Raw genomic sequence first — 22,333 nt, forward strand, 5'->3', positions numbered from 1 at the left:
CTCCCTAAAGCCCTAGTGTCTTAAATCACCAAGAAAAATACACATTTATGTTGAAAATGCAGAATAAACTGTATCTTGTTTATATGTTTTGTCACTCTTTGGTGCTCTGAAAAGAAATCTAAGCCATCTGTAGTAAATACTGTGTTGTGCTGCACTGCTCTGCCCCCCTTCTATGGGTAGGAATTGGTTCTTTGATCTTCAGTTCAAAGGGGTTGATAAAGCTGTTTCTGTGGTCTGCAGAGAATTTTCTTCTGCTTCTGCAACATCTCCTGATTAAGTTTGTGTTTCTGGGAAGGCTCTGGGTATCCATCCAACCAAAGAGATGCTTATACCTTGTGTAACAGCTCTTGCATGGTGGATGAAGCTTGTCTCCAAGTCACCACAGCCCTCTTCTCTGTCCACCTTGCCAGGTGAAGGACATCCTTCCCCCAACACCCAGGAGAGTGGTAACATAAGCAGAACTGTTCTAATGAGCATTAACTTACATTCTAGACCTGACCACATCTGACAGGACCCACAGGCAGCCACGTTAGCATCCGGGTGCTGGCTGTTCCACTAATGGAACATTTAAAGCAAGGGTTAGGGAGAGGAAGTCATTAGCAGCTGCATTAACTTCCACCCTGGGTTCCATGAACAACGGTTGCTCAAATTAAAGAGAGCTGTTTGGAATCGAGCAACTCCTCTGATGGCAGCTAATGAAACTGGTCCTGCAGTTCAGCAGTGGCATCAGCCAAAATCCTGGTTGTAATCCAAACTGCAGTTTTTTTCTCCTAATGAATTAATCAGCTGATTGCCTGTGTGAGGTAGCTCATTAGAGAGGTGTGTGGCAACCTTTGGAAGGGAAGTGTTGGCTCTGTGGGGCCCAGAGGCCGTTCCATTGCAGGAACATGATCCTTTGAGTATTGCAGCACCATATGTGTTGCTCTAATTAACGGGTGTTGTTCCTGGGGTCTTTTGATCTCAGGAAAATGACTGTTAAAATTGTAATACTGTAAACCTTGGATAACTTGGATAACTGTAAACCTCAAACAGCACAAAGCAATTTCCTTTAATCCAGCTGGTGGTGTTGGGGATGTTTTTTTATCATTATTATTATTATTATTTTAAAAGCTTCCACCCTATTTAAAGGTAGCTGCAGAGATAAAGCAAAGTATAATTTGGAAATCAGTTCCAGATGTTTGAGTTGTAGCTTTGTTTTGCTAATCTGGTCATTAATTTTGTGGACTAGTATGTTTGGATTTTCTTCCCTTGCGTGTGTGAAGCATAGTTGCAGGGTACAATGGGACTTCCAGCAGGAAAGGCAACTTTCAAAATCCTCTCGTCCCAGGGCAACTCCACTGAAACAAAGCCTGTTTCTCTGTGGTTATTCAGCATGGAAGACGGGAGATGAGCCATGGAGGAGAGTGGTGGGGTGGTTTGTGCTCCTGCTGCAGCCCAGGGCATGGGGCACGGTGGGTAGGGAGCAGGGTGCATCTGCCAGAAAGCCAAGAACCAGGTTCTGGTGAGGGTAAGGGTTTAACCTCCTAGCCATAAAAACACCCTTTTAAAATGAATAAAACCAACTTGTCACTTGATTAATGAGAAAAGGTGCAGTTCTGTAAAACTTTTCAAAGACTGTTAATAAGAGGGATCTTTTCAATGGAAAACAACTTGCTTCTGCTCAAGCCTTGGACAGCCCCAAAGATTTGGAAATTGTGACATCCTAGGATCTTCTCAGTGCATGTGGCACATCCAGATTGTCTTTGGAGCTGTGTTAGTCACTGGCTGCAAAGAGGTGCCTGGAGAAATGTTGGTGGCCATGACATGGACCAGGGAGAAGAGCCCATGGGTATCACCACCAACACCCTCAGGCAGAGCACTGAGGGTGCTGCTTGTACCCCTGCCAGCAGCGTCCTCAACTTAACCCCAGTTACCCCAGTTTCTTCATCGAGCTTTGATGGGATGGGTATGGAGACGGTGTAGGATAGTGGTGCAAAGTTCAGGGTCCAGTTCATGAATCTGCCAAGGAGTGAGGGACTGTGGTAAAGCTCTGCTCTTCTCTCGGCTTGGCAACAGACTGGGTGCACTGAGGATAATGATGTCCATCCCTGAGCAAAGGGAATGTTACGACCTCTACAGGATTAAGGCTGTTTTTCTCCAAGAGAAAAAAAATCCTGATTGTTTGGGGCTAAGCTTTAGATGGATGGTCATTTTAATACTACAGGAGCAGGCAGAATTAATTAGTGGAGCTGGCTTGAGTATAATTTTCCTGCTTATCCTGATTTCTGTGTGGCTGTTTATCCTGTTTATCCTCTCCTTGTTATCCTGAACTGGTTTGTCTTCTTGTAAATGCCAACTTACCACCCTTAAAAAGAAATTGTCAGGAAGAAAACTTGCTGACTGAGTCTTTCCTTTGCCTGTAGCAGTTGAATAAGCCCATCATCTTATATAATATTAATATTTGTAAAAGCAGACCTACAGAGCTCATAAATCTTCCATAAAAGAGGGGCAATATCTACGTCTATTTTAAAATGAAGCAGGTAAGTAGGTTCTAGAACAAAAGGATATTGATACAAAGGAAGGGGAGAGATGAAAGAAATGAAATTGCCATTTTAATCTGAAAATTGTCTCTGCATAAGTAATAGGTAATACCAGAGGCCTCACTACTGCAGGAGCCAACGCTTTGCTCTGGGTGATCGCTTGACCCTGGAAAGCTCCAGTCCCAGGCTGCTACCTGGTATTCCATTCAAGTGGCCTTAGGAGCAAAAAAAAAAGTCCAAACTTGAAGCAGAGCTTGTTTGCAGAGGGGAGAACTGCATTACCATTTTTCTTAACTTTGTGCTTCTCCAAATGGGAAAATAAAAGTGAAAAATATCTGTAGTTTTGAATTCCGTTAAACTTTTTTTATGGCAAGAAACAGGCTTTTCTCCATTACAGATGGGAACCCAGATGAGAAAAAAATACAGTTTATTTTTAGCCAGCCGAGTGAGTAATCTGTCTCCAAACACACGTGGAACTGCTCCATGAAGGAATGACACTGTGGCATTGCTAACAGAGTCCCTTTACATAGGCAGACTCTATGAGCAGTTGGTTTAAGAGTTTCTAAATGTTTTATTGCATACTGCCCCCGGTAGGATGGTAAAATGAAATGGGGGGAAATGGATTTTTTTTTTTTTTTTCCACTTTTCCTAGTACCACTGTCCTGAGACAGTTGCGGTGGCTTTTTCCCCACTGCTGAGGACATGGTGCAAGTCCCACGACCTGAAATGGGGCATGGGGGCCCTCCAGCCCCCAGAAGGGACATTGTTTTGTCCATAAACATCCCAGCTGTGGTTTGTAGGAAATGTGTTGCTGCTGCTCTGCACTGAGCAGCACCAGGGCTCTTGCTGACAGCTGTGTTTAGCTGACGGAGAGGAGGGGAAGATGGGTTGGTGGTTTTGGACCTTTCTGCTAGGCATGCAGTTCTTCCCTTTTGCCTTTTTTTTTTTCTCCTTTTCCTGGACCTGAGCCTTTAATTCTATATTGCTCAGTGGTGGAGCTGGATCAGAACATTCATTCTGGACTTGGCTCCCAGACCCATCTTTGCTGGTGGTGATTCCCACAAAAATTGAGCCGGGATCATGTAAGCCTCATACCAAGGTACCCTTGGTACCCTGGGGCATGGCATGAGTCATGAAGTGCAGCCTCACTTGTTCCCAGCTCCTCTCAGAGCCAGAAGATGATTAGACATTGGGTTAATCTGATTTTTCTGATGAAGCAATTTTTTTACTTTTGAAATAGTTGTTGAAGCTGAATCTTCTCATGGGAATAGGTCAATTCATTTAGCACAGCACACTTAAGGGAAAGTTTTTATAGTGCCAGCTCAGGCAAGCAATATGTTCAATAAATTTTAGCTTTCAGTTGAAATCACTATTTCATTTAAACATTTTAAGCTAACGAGAGTTGGCAAAAAAAGTGCTTTTTTATTAAGGTGGAAATAAGAAGGGCATGTGTTGAAGTTATCTCAATGGAAAATGTTTTCATATTCTTATTTATGGAAGTATGTAAATTTAGCCTTTGTCATTATTAAGGACAAGAAAATATCTGAGAAGCTTTCATGCGGCACACAGATAATTAGCCAGACAATTTCTGATGGTCTTTCTCATCTCCAAGTGAGCTTGGGGCTCCCTCATGAAATTTTCTGCCACGGCAAAAGTAGAATGTTAAAGTTCAATGTTATGAATCAGTTCAAAAGCCCTACATGGAAAAGAGCTGAATGAGAGCAAGATTACAGAGGTCTGTGAAACTAAGGAGGATCTGAGTAAAGCAGGATAAACTTGATGGTCTAGGTGAAAAATCACATGAAGGGAAATAGGTGCTTGCAAGGTAGATCAGGTGAAGGATTTGTGATCTTTGACCACTCATTCTATCTTTTATGTAGAGAGCCCCCGATTTGCTTTGCGGCCTTTGTTCATGTTTGTGCTTTCTCTGTCCTTTGGGGTTAGGAAGGAAAGAAAACCAGCACAACTTTTTTTGGATATCCCTGTGCTGTTGCTTTCTGCAGCCTTTTGCTGCCACCTCCATCCCCAGGAGCCCCTAAGGACAGCCAAGTTGTGCCTGTCTCTGGTGTGGCAGTGTCTCCACTATCATGAGAGGATAAATGACACTCTCTCTTTGGCCAGGGAAGAAACCAAATTAAACTCCACCATCCTCAGCAATTGATGGGCCAGCTGCTGACCTCCATGTCACAGCCAATTTGTCACAAAGAATCAAAGATGAAATGTATCTCTAATTCTGTCACAAATGGCTTGGCTATGCAAAGGGACAAATAGTAGCAGGGGAGCAGAGGGGATGGCACTGCACCTGGCCATCAGCCCGATGGTAGGAAAGGGCTGTGATGATGCTCACACATTCCCAGCAAGGTGGTGGCTAATGGAGTTGCATTAACCAACAAGAAACCGCCAGATAAGCTGTTTCCTGAGCACACCATCCCACTGAAATAAGGTAACTGTGAAGGAGGGTTGGGAGGGAAGTGAAATGCTAGTGAGAAACCCAGCACAGCAGGCCGTGTTCCCCAATGGAGAGTCACACCAAGCCTGGGGAGATCTGTCATAAAGCTCTGGAAGTGTGAATCTGTTCAACTGCACTTTGCAGAGAGAGGCTGGGGGTTCTGTGGCATTGAGGGCAGCAGCTGCAGGTGGCACCAAACTATGAGACATTCAGAATGTAGTGATAAGTAGCTACTGGCTTCTGGCACTAATCTGGCTACTATCAATTTGTGGTGTATTGGCTGCAGTGGAAGTCTGGATCAATACCAGTCTTCAAGAGGCTCAACAGATCAATATTTGATACAGATAAAGAAAATAGAGAGCAGGTGTTTATGGCATCCCCTGCGTGCAGTATTACTATTCCTTGCTCATCCTTCTGCCAAGGGAAGGGAAGGAGAGAGAAGAAAGGTAAGAAAGGATTTAGAAAGGTAATTCGCTTTAAAAAGCTGTTGTAAGAAGGAGATTTATAGCATTTTTTCCCATCAATTTTAGCCTGAAGAGAGAAAGAGAAAAGTCTTCATAAAGATATATTGTCCTTTGAAAGACAAATTCCGAGTGAACAGTGGGTTTGGGTTTAATGAGATGCCTGTGGCACATGGCTGTGCTTGCCTAGGCTTTGGGAAAGAGGGACATCCAGAGGTTCCACAGGTCTCTGCTGCTTTCTGGTGGTAGAGAGACCCACACCTGGCTGTAAGTACTTTAGGTCAAATGGCAGGAAGATGATTAAACCAGGGAGTGTGGAAATGCTGGAGAGAAGGGCTGTTTTGTGTCAGTGCTGAGGTCATTTGCCTCAGGGCTTGGATGGCACAAAGTGGGCTCCCAGACTTCATGGTTGAGTTTATTTCCAAACAAAATCCTAGTGTTGTGAAGGTCAAGTGTCTTGGGTTGCAAATGCAAATGTGGCTGGGGGTGTATATTCTGTTGCTGTTAGAGGTAGGGCAGTTATCTTCTGTTAATCAGGCGGCCTGTTGAAACCGGGTGAGGCAGTTTTCTTTATCTCTTCCTCTAAAGGGCCAATGAGACGCACTGCATGACTGATAAAATTACATCATCCCATTGAGAGATGCTTCGCCCAGGGGGATGAGGCAAGCGAGGTAAAACAAGCTACCCTCACAGAATCATTTAAGTTGGAAAAGACCCTTGAGATTATAAAGTCCAACCATTAAGCTAATGCTCTCAAACTATCAGGGTGCAGTGAAGGGAGAGGACCTTCAGAGCATCATTCCCTGTGTCTATATTTCCTTCCTTTCCTTTTCTCATTTCCCCTTCGCCTTGTTTCACAGGACTGGCTGACAAAATTTGGGTATCTGCCTCCTCCGGACCCTGTCACGGGGCAGCTGCAGACGCAGGAGGAGCTCACCAAGGCCATCACTGCCATGCAGAGGTTCGGGGGGCTTGAGGCCACAGGAGTCCTAGGTCAGTGGCTCATGACCCCTCCTCTCCTTGGTGCAGAGCGAGGCAGGGCTGGCTTCTTGCAGGTCCATGAGGGAGAAGGGCCTTGGTGGTGTGTTCTGGAGCAGCAGCAGGAAAAGCTCCACCGTGGGTGGAACATACGGCCCAGCTTGCAGCTGTAAGAGTAATTACATGGCTCAGGTGTTCTGTTGCCTTGTGTTTTCAAGAACCTGAGGCAAGCAATTATTTCAACAGACCCACAGACCCTTGGGGTTCTCAGTGTGATTAAAATAGCTCTTGGTGTGTTCAAAAAAAAAAAGTAAACCAACAAAAATTTCAAAAAGACAAGGGAAAAAAAAGGGAGAAGGTTGTCCTGTTCAAAGCCTTACTTGCAGCATCAAATTGAATTGAACAAAAATCCTGATTAAACCTCCCAATTTGTATGCGTAGATATTTTGGGTTCCTTGCTGCTGGGGCACAGGCAGGGAAGGGAGAAGGATGATGTTGCATCACCCCAGCTCTGTTTGCTCCTGCCCACAGTGCATAGAGCCAGGAGGCTCTTTGGGGCTCTCCTGGGATCTCACTGAGCCACAGCAGCTCCAGGTACTCCCCAGTCATGCCCAGCCATCTGGGAGCCCATCACCTGCTCCAGCAGCTCCTTTGGCCAGCAGAGGCAGGCAGTGGCATCTGTGTGGCAGGCGCATCTGCCTGGGAGGGAGAAGTCCAAGGACGGACTGAAGCAGCACAAGTTCACCAGCATGGTTGGGGTCAATCCTCTCAAAGCCATCATTGAGGGAAGGAGAAAGCCAGCATTATTATCCCGGCCTGCAGAAGGGCGCCTCTCTGCTCTCCTTCCCTCTGTGACCCTCCTGCCATGGGGCCAGCATGCTTCTGCTGCTCGGGACACAATTAAGTAGCTTATTAGCAGGCGAGTCTCTATCCATCCCAACACCCCAGCATCCCTGTATCCCTCTGCTGGTCCCCTGAAGGCACAGCTACATCACAACACGTGGACTTCCTGTGCCTGGTGTTAATTGAGCACGCGCAATAATTTCTCTTCCATTGCACCACAAGCTTCAGGAGACCCTGGAACGAGAGTGGCCATCCAAATTGTATTTTCACAGGGGGTGTTCGAAACAGTCTGGGGATGGGAGGGATGGCTGCCCTGCACAGGTCTTAGTTGTGGGTTTGTTCGTGGAAACAGAGTTTGAGAGGTAAAGTCAGCAGGGAAATGAGTGAATGAAACAACTTTTCTGCGTTTCAGCTGGTGAGAATAGACACTTCAAGCTTTCATTCATTTAAAAAAAAATTATTAAGACGGAACATGGACATTCTTCAAATAAGCTCCTAGCTGAACAGATAGGGAGTTTATTTATATGTGAATGTTTCTCCTTGACAGAGGAATACTTGGAAATCCATCAAGAGAGACCAAAACAGAATATTTGAAAAAATATATTTAAAAACATGATCAAAGCTGGCCACAGGTGGGCTTCCAGCAGGAATTGCTGTCCAGTGGTGGGAGCAGCTGTGGGTCATAGCGGATGTCACCACGACATGCTGGGGCTGCTGACATGCCCCCGTGGGCTCCTGAGTATCCACTTTTGCTCTTCTGGTTCAGTCTTAGCACTCCATTTTCCATCTCTTTGTCCCCCTGGGATTTCTTAACCCACCATTCCCATGATTCCTTGTTTTTTCTCTAACCCTAGATGAAGCCACCCTGGAGCTTATGAAGACCCCTCGCTGTTCTCTGCCTGACCTCACCATTGAAGAGACCAGGAGGAAGCGATTTGCCCAGGCTGTCACCAAGTGGAGCAAAAGGAACTTGTCCTGGAGGTAGGAATTCATCTACCCCTGCTGAAATCTTGCAGCAAAAGACCAATTCCGCAGTCACCTTTGTTAAATATGGCTTTGAGATGAGTTTTAGGGTGATGGTTAAAACATGTCCCTATGGCCTCCTAAGACCCCACAGACTATTTATTTTAACTCTTCTCCTGACAGTCTCAGCAGTGACTTCTTAGACCCGCTTGGCAGCGCCTGAGAATGATACAGATTTGGCTGGTTAATTAGCTGGGAGCTTTTTGCTGGGTTGCAATGATTGTTAGAGCATCATTTTACTTGAGTTCATTAGTTTTGTGCTTTCTCAGACAGCTGCCAAGCGTGGAGCTTCTTCTCTTCCCCCACTTGAGTCCAAGGGTAGGAGCATTTTCTGGGTAATAAAGTAATTATTTTTTCTCCTAATTCTTGCCACAGGTGAGTACTTTTTCCTCGGTGTCAGGATCCCTCTGCACTTGTGACACACAGAAGTTCAGGTCCAGCTTTCAGAAATAGGCTGCAGGTCAGGGTTGGCAAGCAAACTGATCCCTGTCCCACCAAGATTTGTGCCTTTTGGGACTCATTTTTCTTCCCTCAAATATACTGTGTGCTGCAGTGATTTTTCCTTTTAGAACAGTGTACAGCACTAGGTGCTTGTAACATCCTGAAAACACATGTGGATCTTATGAAAAGTTCTCCTTATTAATAATAAGTTTTTCTTTGATCCTGGCATATCCCCTAGGGAGAGTCCTCTTCCCACTGCAGTAGCAAATCTCAGCTTGGTTGTTGCTGTCGACGCATGTTGAAACTTAGCAGAGATTTGGTCTATGTTCCAGCAGATTCCTTTGAGACTTAATTTTGAGAAAACATAAACATAATTCAGCTTCAGTAAGAAGCAACTTTGGTTCATAAATGGCTTCATGTCGTGAAGTGACCTGTGTTATAAAAACTCAGCCTGTCTCCCCGTTGCCCAGGCCTGACTTTATGGGGAAAGAGGAAGGACTTCACATTTCAGAAAGGAGAAAAATCCTTTGGGGATAAAAAGAAAACCTGTCCTGGTGTTCTGGGAGCTGCCAGAGCCAGCACAGGGGCACGGCTTGTGCACAGCAGCTGACCCCAGCAGCTCCTGACCAACCTGAATGGCATCCAGTGGCTGGGCAGCATGGTCAGGGAACTGGCACTGCAGGTGCCATCAGGACTTCAGATGTGCTGATGCAGTATCCCCAAATTCAGGCTGGAGAGAAATGCGGAGGTGAAATGGGCTCCAGCTGTTCTGGTGGATGCAGCCCTGGCATATCCCCCGTCTCCCACCCCCTTGGAAACTGATGCTGCAGCAAGGATTGCCATAAAAAGGGGTTGGGGTCTGAGACAATATTATATGTGAGGCATAAAAAAAATCCATCTCCTGACAACGTAATTTCTGCTTTTTATTCTTCGATCCTGTCAAAAATCTTGTCTTTTGTCCAAGAAAGGGCTGTATTTTACAATGGTAGGTTGTAGCCAGCAGAACGCTATAGCATTACAGAAACTCCGATGTAGTATTTATATCCAACACTTGAGATTAAACTGGCTTTTTGGAAACTGCCCTGAAAGTCAGCCAATAGAGGCATAAAAGTTTTACTCGCTTACCTTTTACACATTGTTTGAAGATTTTAAAAGGGGAAAACAAAACTAAATGCTACTCTTACATGGATTTAAAAGTTGATGAAAACCTGAACAACTGCAAGGCTGAAATAAACAGGTAAGCAGAGCTGTAGGAAAGAAGGGCCTCAAAACAGGCGGAAGCACTGATTGAGAAGGCAGTTTTGGGCAAACAAAATTGTATAGGTGTACAGGTCATTCAGGGTTCTTTTTACCTTGGAGTATAATCAACCCGTGGGACTGGAGGGCCCAAGGAGAAAAACGATACAGGTTGCATCCTGCACAGCTCACAGTACAGCCTTGTAGTATCCCATTACTTTATCAGAAATAGATGGTTTTCTGTGCCTCATCTCCATGTAGAGTTTCCAGGATATTACAGCATATAAATTTTCTTTTCACAGGATTGTTTTTATTTTATTTTCCTTGTGCTCTCCCCAGGTGCCAAGTCAGCTGCTGAGAGAGTGGCGTGCTGCGGATGCCCTCTCCCGGCAGCAACACCGGAGCTACCTGCAGCCACTTCCCTCTCATGTTTGCAGCCTTGTTTTTCACTTGCTGATTTTGCTTTATTGCTTCTGGTTACACCCCACAGAAAGGAAGTTCATAGCTGGCACATCTCCGTTTCTTCCCAGTGCTTGATGTTTCCCCACAGTCCTGGGAAGTGCAGCGGCAGGGCCATACCCCGCCTCTGCACGCGTCGAGCTCCCTGGGGAAGGGAGAGCCATGGAAGCTCAGCTTTTAAAATTGCCCAGTTTTTTCCTTTCAGTGCTGAACTGAGCTGGCTTTCATCGGTCTGTAGTTAAGGAATACTCCCTTGTGCCATCTCATCAAAACTGCAGTCTTTGACACTGATGCTGCCGGATTGGGAGCAGAGCCCCCTGGCAGAGGAGCAGTGACACCAGTCAGTCAGTGCCCACTATTGCTGTGAGTGTCCCGAGCCATCCCCCAAGGGGAGGTGCCACTGCCTGAGCCCAGGTGGATTTACTCAGGTGTGCAGGGTGTGGCAGTCAAGAGGAAGGTGATGCAATCCCCAGTTCTGCTCTCCCATCCCCACAACTGTCCTGATCCTCCTGCTTTCCTCCTTTAATCAGTGGCATCCTGCCATGGGGGCCTCCCATCCAAAGCCCAGACTGCTTTGTCCCCCATGTCTGGGGCTGACAGGTGCCCAAGGCGAGTAGACTGTCACCTGTCAGTGTCAGGCTTCCTTAGGTTATTGTAATGCTCCTGACCCAGGCAACTCAGACCCCCATAGAAAATCCCCGAGCAGCTCAGACAGAGAGCAGGCAGGTGTGTGGAGGCACAGTGGCTTGGGGTGACTGGTGTTCTGTCTGTGATAAAGGGCAGGAGAACGAAAAACTGAACATTTTTGGTTGGTAGTCTCAGTGGTGGGAGAGGGTTCATGGAGGGTTCCAACACCCACTGCCTTCCTCCTGCAGACAATGGCGGTGTTGCAGCACTGCCAGGGTAGCACTGGATCAGGGCTGCTGTGCCATGGATGGCTCTGGGCAGCTGGAAAAGCACCTTTGCCAAGGCAGTAAGTATCTACCTTTCAACTTTCCCTCTTGCTTCCCCTTCTAAGAAAAATCAGTGTGGGTTTATCAAGCACTCCTTAGCTTGCCATGTTTGGTAGTTCTCTGCATTTATTTTATTTGTCTGTGGTTTCAGGGCTGGGAAAGTGAAAGAGTGCTTTCATTAATGAGCTATTGATTTCTCATCCATCACTGATACTCTCCCACTTTTGTCTTTTGGAGGACAAAAGCCAATAAGGAGCCCAGAAATCAAAATAGGTGGGAGTGCCCCTCAATGGCAAAGAGAGGCAGATCAGTCCTCTCTGGTCTCTACTTCTTAACCATTCTAGATAGTCTCTACTTATAGTCTCTTCTTATAGTCTCTACTTATTAACCATTCTACTTATTAACCACTCAGTCTGTTTGGAATGGATCAAGCAGAGGGGGTGACTCAGGGGACACACGAAGGACTGGCAGCGCTGTGTGAGAGTCAGCATTCATTTGTCTGCATGGCAGTGCTGCTGCCTGGCTGACCACTAAACACATAGGGGAGATTTTCTCCTTAGTATCCAGTCATGTCCCTGAGCACCACATCCTGCTCGGCAGCTGCCAGTTCCAGTGTTGTGGCTGATGCTCCCTCCTGCAGCCCCATCCGCCGCAGGGATGGACACTCCTCAGGACGTGTGATTTGCAGAGGGATGTGACTGACCCTACAGTTTAAGGCAGTGTTGGTGGGGTAGCTGGAGGGACTGAGCAGTCCAGTCCTTATCATCCTCCCTCTGGCTGGTAGAGGCTGTCTGGAGCAGAGAGCTTTCTCTCCAATTACATCAGGCTTTTGCCCAAGATCCTAGTTCTGTAAGAGGAGTCTCAGAAGGGATTGACATCCAAGAAGACGAAGTATTTCTCTTCATTGGAAACCTAAGCACCATTTACTACTACTAGAAATAATAATTTAAGGTAGGAGGAAGCTTTTTTTATCTGCATGCTGTTAGAAATGTGCCTCCTTTTCAGTGAAATTGGGTGACGCGGGCCCAACAAACATCCTATCAGCATAATAGTCTTTTCCTAATCTCATTGAAAACAATTAGCAGAGCTCCAGCAATCAAGTCAGATGGTGAATTAAAAAACCCTGATGAGATTATCTTAAAAAATGACAGTGATAATGAATAAAGGATGAGGGACTTTTCACTTACACCTGCAGCATATGAATAAAATGTGGATCGGCTCAGAGGTGTAGGACTTTTTAGAAGAAGTAAAATAGGTATTGATTCTCTTTCTGCCTTAATCGAATGCTTCTGGAGTCAGATCTTGGGATGAATATTAATAATATTTGTTTCTTTAGACAGGGCTTTTTATCCACCATCCTTGTACAAGGGAGATCTGATTTATTACCCTCATTCTACAGCTGGAAAGAAAAGGAAAGGAAAACAGCTCACATGGTGAACAGGGCTTAGGGAGGAAAGAGCAGATAATGTCCCTAAATGTGACTCTGTGCCTTAGGCACCATGATCCTGGAGAAAGGTCATAATTCCTGGGCTAAACATGGTGTGTTACATGTATAATTACTTATTCAGTATAAATTAAAGCAGCAAAGGGTTTACCTAAGTCCTGAAGAGTGTTATGAAAGGTGAAGACAGCTATTTAATGAATATCTGGAATCCAGGTGGCCTTTTTCTCTGTACTGTACAGGATTACATCCGGACACAATCTCTTCTATAAATTAAAAATTGCATGAAAATGGTCTTTTCTAATCCCACGCTAATACTGTTCATACCTCTGTGCTGTCTCCTTTACAAATGTGTTTTCTTTGAAGTCTTACAATCATCTGGTGTTACATGCATGTAACTCCTTTAGATTAGTCAATAAGGTTTTTCTTTGCCCTAAGAGTCAAGGGATAGCAAAGGCAAAGATATGAATGATTTTTTCTCATTTGGCTACGATGTGTTTTTCTTGATTCACCCACTCATTCCCGCTGTCTCTAGGATGAGCTTCCCAAGTGCTTCAGAGGAACTGTTAGTGATTTCTGCTTATTTTCATGAGTCCTTTTTTGCTCTGTCAGAGAGTCAACCCTGACTAGTTTTGCCCTAGCCCGAAGGTGGTGCCTGCTTTGGGCTGCCTGTCTCTTGAGGCTGTGGGATGTGTTTCCAACCTCAGCAAGCAAGTTGCTCCTACTCCCTTTATCACATCCATGCTGTCTCCCAGCACTCAAATCACTGTTCGGGAAGAGCTCGAGTGGTGCGACATCCCCTTCTGATGCTTGCAGTTACCTCATGAAGTGCAGTCAGGTCATCACTGCCCGTTGGTGACGGGAAGTGGTGTGGTACCGAGTGATGCTGTCACAGCCGTGTTACGCAGCGGGGTAAGTGATGTGGTCATAATTGTTGCTTCAGCCTTTAAAAATCTGTCAAACCATGAAAACACTTTAGCTGATGTGCTGGTGCGCAAAAAAGAAAGTATCTGTTATTACTGGGTTAGAGCTGGCCAGCAGTTATCCATCCAAACAGGCTTTTGTCAATCATTACTCAATCAACAGTACATTTGCTTGGAAAGTGTGTATATTTTTGTCAAAATTGCCAACGAAACATTATCTGAATATACTTCTTTAGAAGCCAAGGTGCCTTGTTGCATCTTTGTCTTTTCATCTCCTCTATTAAATCAACAATATTAGGAATTCTTTTTCAAAGTTGGGTTATACAGGAAACATTGACTTTTCTTCTGTTCCAGCTCAGCCCAAAACCGCAAAAAACTCTGGAGGCCTCACTGTGGCTCTGAGGCACCAGGCACCTGCAGAGTCAGTTCTGGTTGTTCTTGGAGATCTTTCATGCCACTGACCCATCCTCTTTTTTGCCCTCTTTGTTTCAGAGTTCGTACCTTCCCGAAAGAGTCCCACCTGGGCCACGACACTGTCCGAGCCCTGATGTACTATGCCCTGAAGGTCTGGAGTGACATCACTCCACTGAATTTCCATGAAGTGGCCGGAAACAATGCCGACATCCAGATAGACTTCTCCAAGGCAGATCACAATGATGGCTATCCCTTTGATGGGCCTGGTGGGACGGTGGCACATGCTTTCTTCCCCGGAGACCATCACACAGCGGGGGACACTCATTTTGATGACGACGAATATTGGACCTTCCGATCATCAGGTAGGTCAGGGTGGGAGAGCTGCAGCCAAGCTCAAGGGCTCACCATTTCCCTCCTCTGCTCTGCTGTGGTGGCTGGAGCGGTTTAGCCTCTGCCTCACCTTCACCCTAGGCTTCAGGATCCCTGAAGTCATCTGATTCCTCTTGCAAGCAAAATCAACCCACGCAGTGTTGAGGACACTCTTATGTTCCTGGAAGCCTCAATGGCATCTCCATATTTCTCCTTATCCTGTCAGCAATTGCAGCAATTGCAGAGCCCCATCACCCAACCACAGTCCCCATCTCTTCTGAGAGCTGGAAGGTTGTAGGTTGGGTATGCGGTTGCTGGAGCTCTTGGATGGGGACTGCATTCTCTGACTCTGACACCTTTTGGGTGCCTTCACTGCCACATGTCCCAGTTTCCTGTTTTTAAAGTATACTGTTAGCTGACCTACATATAAAGGGCTCTGTGTTGTGCTGGGAAAAAGGCCTAGTTTTTTCCTGCCATCTCCTGTCTATTACCTAGCATCAGGATGGTTACAAGCTACATTTCTTTTTTATCTTCATCTCATCTGGCCAAAGCAGAATTTTAATTAGCAGAGGGAGTATCAGAGGCAAGTGTTCCTCAGTTGCAAAACCGTTTGTGGGGATCGGGTCCCCAGCCTTTGTGTCAGACGTGTTTTGGCAGAAAGTCTTCTCTGCAGCCACCAGCTGCTAATTTACTTGTCATACCACCTCCTCCACCAGCCTCCTAGTGGGATCCTGCTGCCTCAGCTTAATGGCGTTGTTTAAACCTAACTGTCTTCTCTGAAACAAGCTAATACCTTCTTCCTGCCCACCGGTTGACCTGCATCCGTCCTCCTGAGAGTTCATGGGCAGGAGTGTTCACCAGGGGTGCTGTAAGAGGTCTTGAGATGAAGGTTTAAAGGTCTGGACAGGCTGATCCTTGAGAATTACACCTGCTCCTTGTTTCATGCTCCTTGTTTCATCTTTCTAGCCCCAACTGATGGCTCTTATCAGGAAGGAAAAAAAACCAACAATTTTGATCTGCAGACATACAGGGCAGAGGCAAGCACTGTGGTCAATAGTTTGCCACAGGGAATGTCTTAGTGATGGAGTCAGTTTCGCAGCTAGTGGTTGGGAGTGCTCACTGTGAAACAAACTCCAGTGAAGGAGCGAACTCAGAGCCAGCGCTCCCGCAGGGAGTGCCCCTCCAAGCTCCACCAAGGGATGAGGGGATGAGCCTGTCAGCAAAAAGCTGCCCTCTATTTTGAAGATCTAAGCTTTATCTTTTATTTATTTTGTTCTCTCCACTGATTCAAAAACAACAACTTGGTAGGTGATATAAAAATATTCCCAAGGTTGTCAGTCTGGCATTAAAATGTCAGACAGCATATGTCTTGTTCTCTCTTAGTGCCAGGGAAAACAGCACAGGTTATAAAAATCTCATCTGGTTACAGACACTGTAAATAATAGTCATGAAGGAAAAGGCAAAATTCAGCAAAGGCTATCTCCTCACTGCTCCAGCACCCTGAGCTGGGTGAGGAGCACTAAGGAGTGGGCAGGATCACCAATGGCTACTTTTGTGCAAAAAAGTAGCCATGTCATATCTTTCGTCTCCAGTCATTGTCAGGGAATGTGACACTCCCCCGAGCTCCACAGGGATCTTTCCAACTCACTGCTTCTTTATTACAATACTTGACATCATGATCTTTGTAAGAACCACACTTAAAATCATTGCTGCCCTCTGGTGTCGCCCTGCAGGACATTGCTGTGCAGAGAGGGGCAGAAATTGCATGGACATGTGGCCCAGCCTGTCTGAGTGGTGGGAATGCACCAAGCAGGCTCAGTCCTATACAGTTCCTGGGAGCAGCTCCTCCTTTGCTTTGGTAGCAGTGGCATATGTTTGGAAATGAGCATTAATCCCCTACATGAGTGTCTCAGGTTCTGGAGAGGATAGAATTGGTCTGTATGTGGGGTGTGGTGTGAGGCACTGGGGGCTGGACTGCAAATAAGGAAATTTGGGGAAAGAGAATATAGTAGAAATAGGCCAGACTGAAGGAAAAAAGTCACCAAAGCCTCGAGATATTAATGTTCAACAATGTCTCCCTAACACCCATTGTGGTGTGTGAGGATCAAAGTGTTTGCCAAAGGCAGCAGACACAAGAGCTGCAGCCCTGTCAGCACAAGATGTGTAACAGGAGAAGATGGTAAATCCTCTAAAAACAAGCTGGACACAGTCACCTACTTGTGTCAGGGCAGCAGTGAGATGAGCAGGTTGGTGGTCGATAAGCAGATGAACATTCCTGCGTTTGTGTGCATACGGGAAGGCTGAGGAATAGATTTGGCCGGGGCAGCATCGTGCGAGGCCAGGCAGGGAAAGCCCTGCAGAGCGCCGTGGGCAGCTTGGCTCATTGTCACAGGATGTGACGAGCTGCTGGCTGGTGGCTGCAGAAATCTGGTATTCTGGGCAACGCAAAGGCTGTGTCAGCAGCTGCAGCAGGCATGAGATGCAGGGAGTGGCTGCTCTGGCCCAGCTTCTGCAGTGCCGCTCAGCAGGTGGTGGTGATGTGGTTGCTGTCTCAGCCCTTTGTCTAGCTTTTTCTCAGGTGCTGACAGTTATCTGGAAATAAGAGGGGGTGATACCCAGGCTGGTGTAGGCTGAAGTCTGGCTTGCTTTCCATTTTCATATGGTCCACCCCAGTCTCCAACTGTAAAAAAAATATCTTTTTCAAACATTTCCTATTCCAAAGCTCTTCTTTGCAGTTTATTTAAGATAAAGCTACACTTTCTCTTACTGTCCCTGCAGCCCACCCAAATTACTCTCCCCACTTAGTGACCTTTACTTCAATTTTATCCTTATCTCCAGACACTCATGGGATGGACCTATTTGCTGTAGCTGTCCATGAGTTCGGCCATGCCATCGGCTTGACCCACATCTCTGCCATAGAGTCTATCATGAGACCCTACTACCAAGGTCCAGTGGGGGATCCTCTGAAGTATGACCTGCCTTACGAGGACAAAGTCCGGATCTGGCAACTCTATGGTAAGTTTGTGTCCCTCAACTGGCTACAGCCTGTTCCTGCTGTGGTAGGACACGCTGGAATAGCTGTTCTCTGGGGTGAGTGGAGCTGGTAGGGAGGATGCTGTTCCCCATTACTGCTTCTTTTCTACACAGGAGTCAGGGAATCTGTGTCCCCCACAGCCAAGCCTGAAGTAAGCAAAACAGATGACCATCCAATCCTGCCAGAGCTGCCAGAGAACCGCTCCACTGTCCCGTAAGTTAAATTTCTTCCTTTCCTGCAAAGGATGTGTAGTAGTGAAGCTCCGCTTCATCCGTGTCTTGCCTGCTCACTCTGGCTTTGGTATTTCTCTCTGGATATTTTGCTAAAACTCAAATTTTTTACTCATATTAGTGGAAAGTTGTCACCATCACCCTTAGGTAAATTCATCCTTGCTGGAATCTTAAACAAACTTCCTCAGCAGTATCCTGAATTGCACAAACATAACTTACCTAAATTGTTCCACAGTGAGCAACTGCCTAATGTACCTGAGGGAATGAATATTGGAACAAGTGGACTGATAGCCTGATTCCAATGCAGGTTAGCATTGGCAAAGGGCTGCTTACACTGAGTGTCATCAAGTAACCAGCATGGCCTCATTAAGGGAATTGCAGGACATAGCTCATTAATAAATGTTGACCAAGACAGCAGGACAGTTAAGAGAAGAAGGGACACTGGACAAAAAGGCAGAAGGTGACGGTCACACACATTTTTTGTCAGACACCAAAAGCGCCCCAATTGAGAGCAGCAGAGATGGAGCATGTCACCTTCACCTCGTGCTCTTTTTGTTTGAACATGCTGAATGCCATTAGTAACGTTTCTCCGTGCATAGCTTCTAAAGACACTTGTCCACCAGGCTCCTTTTGGCCATGTTTGGACCTAGATATATGAGAGTCTTTCTCCCTGCTGTTGTAAGAGGCCACCACCTCATACCAGCAGCAGGAGCAGCAGGAAACTTGCTTATGTCATCCCCTTGTTCTTGCCTTGTATGCTGGGAGAGTGGATGGGGTTTGCCTCCACATCTGTCATTTTGTAGTCAAAGAGCAAAGAAGCTGGTGCTGGCAGCCTAGCACAATTTTTCTATCAGCAGAATAGATTCATGCTTCCTTGTCACCCACAGCAGCTTTTCCGTGAGTGTTCCCTACACCCTCTCCTCGTTCCTCTGTCAGTCATCATTTCTTACGTGGGCTTTGTGGCTCTCTCAGTCCTTCATACTCTGTGCCTTCCCCACCCACCTTGTTAAAGCAGCTCAGTATCTCAGCTGCCACTTGCCAGCTGGCTTTCACCCGGTAGATTTCACTGGATATCACATGGCTCCTCCAGGTCCTTCTGTTTAAGCTCAGCTGCTTTCTGCTTTGCAACTCTGTCACCTCTCACTGGCACTTTGGAGCTCAGCCCTGGAGCAGTGACATCCTGAGCTGCTGGAGTGAGAGGCTGCTTGGCTGTTTTCCATGCCCTGCTGCCCTGGGGCAGCTGGCCAAGCCACGCTGTGCCACCGGGAGCAGGAAGCCAGCTCAGCCCTCACCAGCTACACGAGCTGGTGGATGCAGGGCATGTCCTCACTCGGCTCCCAGCAATGGTGTACGGTGGCTCAGGGTTGTCAGCCCATGCTGTCTTCAGGCTGAGGTTTGGCCGAGCTCGCCTCGGAAATCCTTGTGCACGTGGCTGGGCTTGAGCATGAGGAGTGACAGATGGGCGCAGCCTGTAGTCTTCTCCAGGAGCAGGGGTATTCAGTCTGTGGGCTGGGAGGCATGGAGGGGGGACACAGCCCCTCACTGCCTGCCTGGGTCCTGCTCACCTGGGCATCTCTCTGCAGGCTCAGGCGGGACGTGCCCAACAGGTGTAACACACATTTCGATGCAGTGGCCCAGATCCGGGGAGAGGCTTTCTTCTTCAAAGGTGAGCGCCAGGGGTCTGTGCCTGTGCCACCCTGCAGTGGCTTTGATGTGGCAGCACCAGAGGCAGTGCAGTGTGGGATGGGCTGGAGTGGGTGGTGAGGATGAGCTGGCTGGGGTTTGTGTACTGCTCCCACAGACCCAGGGAGGCATCTCGTACTTGAGTGTGTGACCAGACTGGTGACAATCCAGCACAGCAGTTTTTACTCTGATTTGTCACACTGGACTGCCCGGTGAAGGACTAAAGTCTGACATTTGTGCTACCAAAAAGTCAAAATTGAGGTTGAACCAAGGATGAGCAGAACAGCAACAACACTCCACTGCTTTCTTCCTGGATACCTCCAGCCTTCCTTTCCTCCCACGCTTCACCTTCCCTAATTCTGCTTGCTGTACATCTCTCAAAGACAGTGTGTACACAATTGAGGACCATCTGGTTTTGTGCCAGTGAACACTTGCTGGCACTGTGTTCCTGGGATGCCCAGCTGCTGACGAGGATCCCATCTGTGCCTTTTTAGCTCAGCCGAGCCTGTGCAGGCTGGACTCTCTGGGTTTGTTTTCTCACCTTTCCAAGATGTAAACATGCCCGTGGGTGTTTCTTTGCATCCATGGCCACTGTTTGGCCACCCCAAAGCCATCCACCAAGTAAGCAGAAGTATTTTCATCTCCAGGGATGAGCAGCAGCATCCTGGCATCTGGGTATCACAGCGTGAGCCTTGGGTCACAAGCAAGAACAGCAAAAGTGCTCCAGAGAATTTGGTGTTGCCTGTGCTCTGAAGAACAATATGGGGACTGTTCCACAACATTACTTGTTCCGATGCCAGCTCCAAAAAGACACAGTGATGAAGGGAAACTCAAAGACATGAACTGGTGTCAGGATAAACGGCTGTCTGTCCCTCAGAGGGGAAAAATTGATGAAGTAAAGAGAAATACATTGCGGTGTCTATTTTTGGATATATTTATTGCAGGCCAAAAAGCAGATGTAAAAAGCACCGGGTCAGTGGATGCCAGCTGCACATCTGCTGCCAGCACTTTACTTTCAGCCCCCATTGTTGCCCCCTGAACCATCCTGTGCACCAAGAAGAGGGGATGCCACCTCTGGGGCAGAGTAAATAATCTCTAGTGCTGAGTTTTGTCCCCCGATAGGCATTTTGTTCTGAGCTGGTCCTGCTGGCTCCCTCGATGGAAAGAAGCCACCACGAAGGCACCAGGACTGGAGCTCCCCAGACCTCACAGGCTTGTTGTTTTGAAGGCAATGGTGGTTCTCTGCTCTTTGGAATCACCACTTACTTTGATGAAGGTGCCTCACCACAGACTCCCAAAGTTTTAAACACATTTGGCCTGTGTGTGCGTCTGCATGGTGTGTGCAGCAGTCTTGCCAAAGTCTGGAGAGTGTGGAACACAGCTGGGATCAAAATTACCTGAAATTAAAGCAAGCAATTGCCTCAACCCATCGTCCATATCTTGGTGCAGCAGGACCTCACACTCGGCTTTCATCGTGTTCAGTTTTTCAGCTCAGAGAAGGGTTTAAATTGAGGTTTTTAAACAAATATGAGGTTGTTCTTTTGTTTTTGTTTTTTTTAATTATTTCTGCATGCTAATGGCAGCAGTTCTCCCATGGATCTGGCTTCAGCTGATGATCATCCATGCAACAGCAGCACTTTGGTGAGCAGGCTGGGCCATAGCAGACCATGAGCCCAGGCAGACTGGGGCTGTCTCATTCAGAATTCCTTGCTACTTAAGTGCTTTATTTTCTTTCTTCTTCCTGATAGCTTATAAAAACCCAACCAAAGTCACCAACAGCTCAGGCTATTTATTCCTGACTTTTGGGGTAGATTCAAGGTTTCCCTGCTGCAGTGCCTAACCAGCTGAGCCCAACACTTGCAAAGAGACAAAGTGTCAAAAGTATTGAGGCTTCCCTTTGTGTCTGCGATGAGTCCAGGGCACTTGGAAGTTTAGGTGTTGATCTGCTAAAGAAGGAATTAAGTTGAGCTGGATTTCTTGCTAAAAAAGTGGAAATCTGACCTTATCTAGTGCCTTGCTAATTACAGATGCAGCAATCAATCATCTTTATTTAATTACATATGTTTCCATTGATGTAAAATGGCCACCAAATTTGAATCCTCGGGATTTTTTTGTATTCTTAAAAAGAATCTGTAATTATGGCAATTCCTACCATATTGGATTATTATTATTAATTTCTGTTTCAGTAAGACAGAGAAAATAAGCAATCTGGAGCAGAAGAACGAGAATATGATAAAAAGCCTTATAATTAGAATAAAACTCCCTCTCTGCAGATGTTAAAGTGTCTTGTATCCTGCATTATTAGGCTAGGATCCAACTTCTGTAAAATTTTAAAAGCTGGTGTCACAATTTGCCAGCTCTGGAGAAAAAAAGCTGAGTGTGTGGGACATAGAAATCTGAAGATGCATCTTTGGTTTCTATTGCTTATCTCCCCCCAGAAATTCATGCAAGACCAGGCGCAAATAATGTGCCATAATTTCTAATGGACAATAACAATACAAGACAAAGTTGAGAGTTGCCTCCTAAACATCTTGCTCTGGCTCATGTCACTGTGTGGAGCTCTCTGGAGAAAACACAGCATGAAATGTGTGGCAGAAAGGCTGAGAATCCCAGAACCAACACAAAATTGGGTTTGGAGTTGCCCCTGAAAACCATTAAGACTCCTTGGGAAATCCCGTATAAGGCTCTTTCAGCAGGAAAAAGTTTGTCATCCTTCCCACAAAGAATAAATCTGTTTTCTTTTACAGTATCCAAAACATTTCAGAAATCCCCAAAATACTCTTTCCTAGATGGGGCAGTGCTGCTGCAGGTGTTGAGATGCATTTGCTGGCACCACCAGTACATTCGTCCTAGAAGCTCCACAGGACTGCGGTCTCT

General features: G+C 46.5%; 1 protein-coding gene across 5 annotated transcripts in view; it reads left to right on the plus strand.

Moving 5' to 3' along the window:
* Positions 1–22,333, plus strand: part of MMP17 (matrix metallopeptidase 17) — a 50,556-nt gene that overhangs the window by 22,932 nt on the left and 5,291 nt on the right. For 2 of the 5 annotated variants that reach the window (XM_039724838.1, XM_039724839.1), the window contains exons 2-7: positions 6,290–6,422; positions 8,105–8,231; positions 14,219–14,502; positions 17,348–17,524; positions 17,657–17,756; positions 19,357–19,439. In XM_039724838.1, coding sequence (XP_039580772.1) covers positions 6,290–6,422; positions 8,105–8,231; positions 14,219–14,502; positions 17,348–17,524; positions 17,657–17,756; positions 19,357–19,439 — 904 coding nt within the window. Of the gene's footprint in view, positions 1–5,894; positions 6,101–6,289; positions 6,423–8,104; positions 8,232–14,218; positions 14,503–17,347; positions 17,525–17,656; positions 17,757–19,356; positions 19,440–20,103; positions 21,050–22,333 lie in introns of those variants that run through there. The other 3 variants (XM_039724842.1, XM_039724840.1, XM_039724841.1) reach the window with 3 other exon arrangements.

Source organism: Passer montanus, unplaced genomic scaffold (assembly GCF_014805655.1).
Source record: "Passer montanus isolate IOZ18808 unplaced genomic scaffold, ASM1480565v1 scaffold53, whole genome shotgun sequence".
Taxonomy (NCBI): domain Eukaryota; kingdom Metazoa; phylum Chordata; class Aves; order Passeriformes; family Passeridae; genus Passer; species Passer montanus.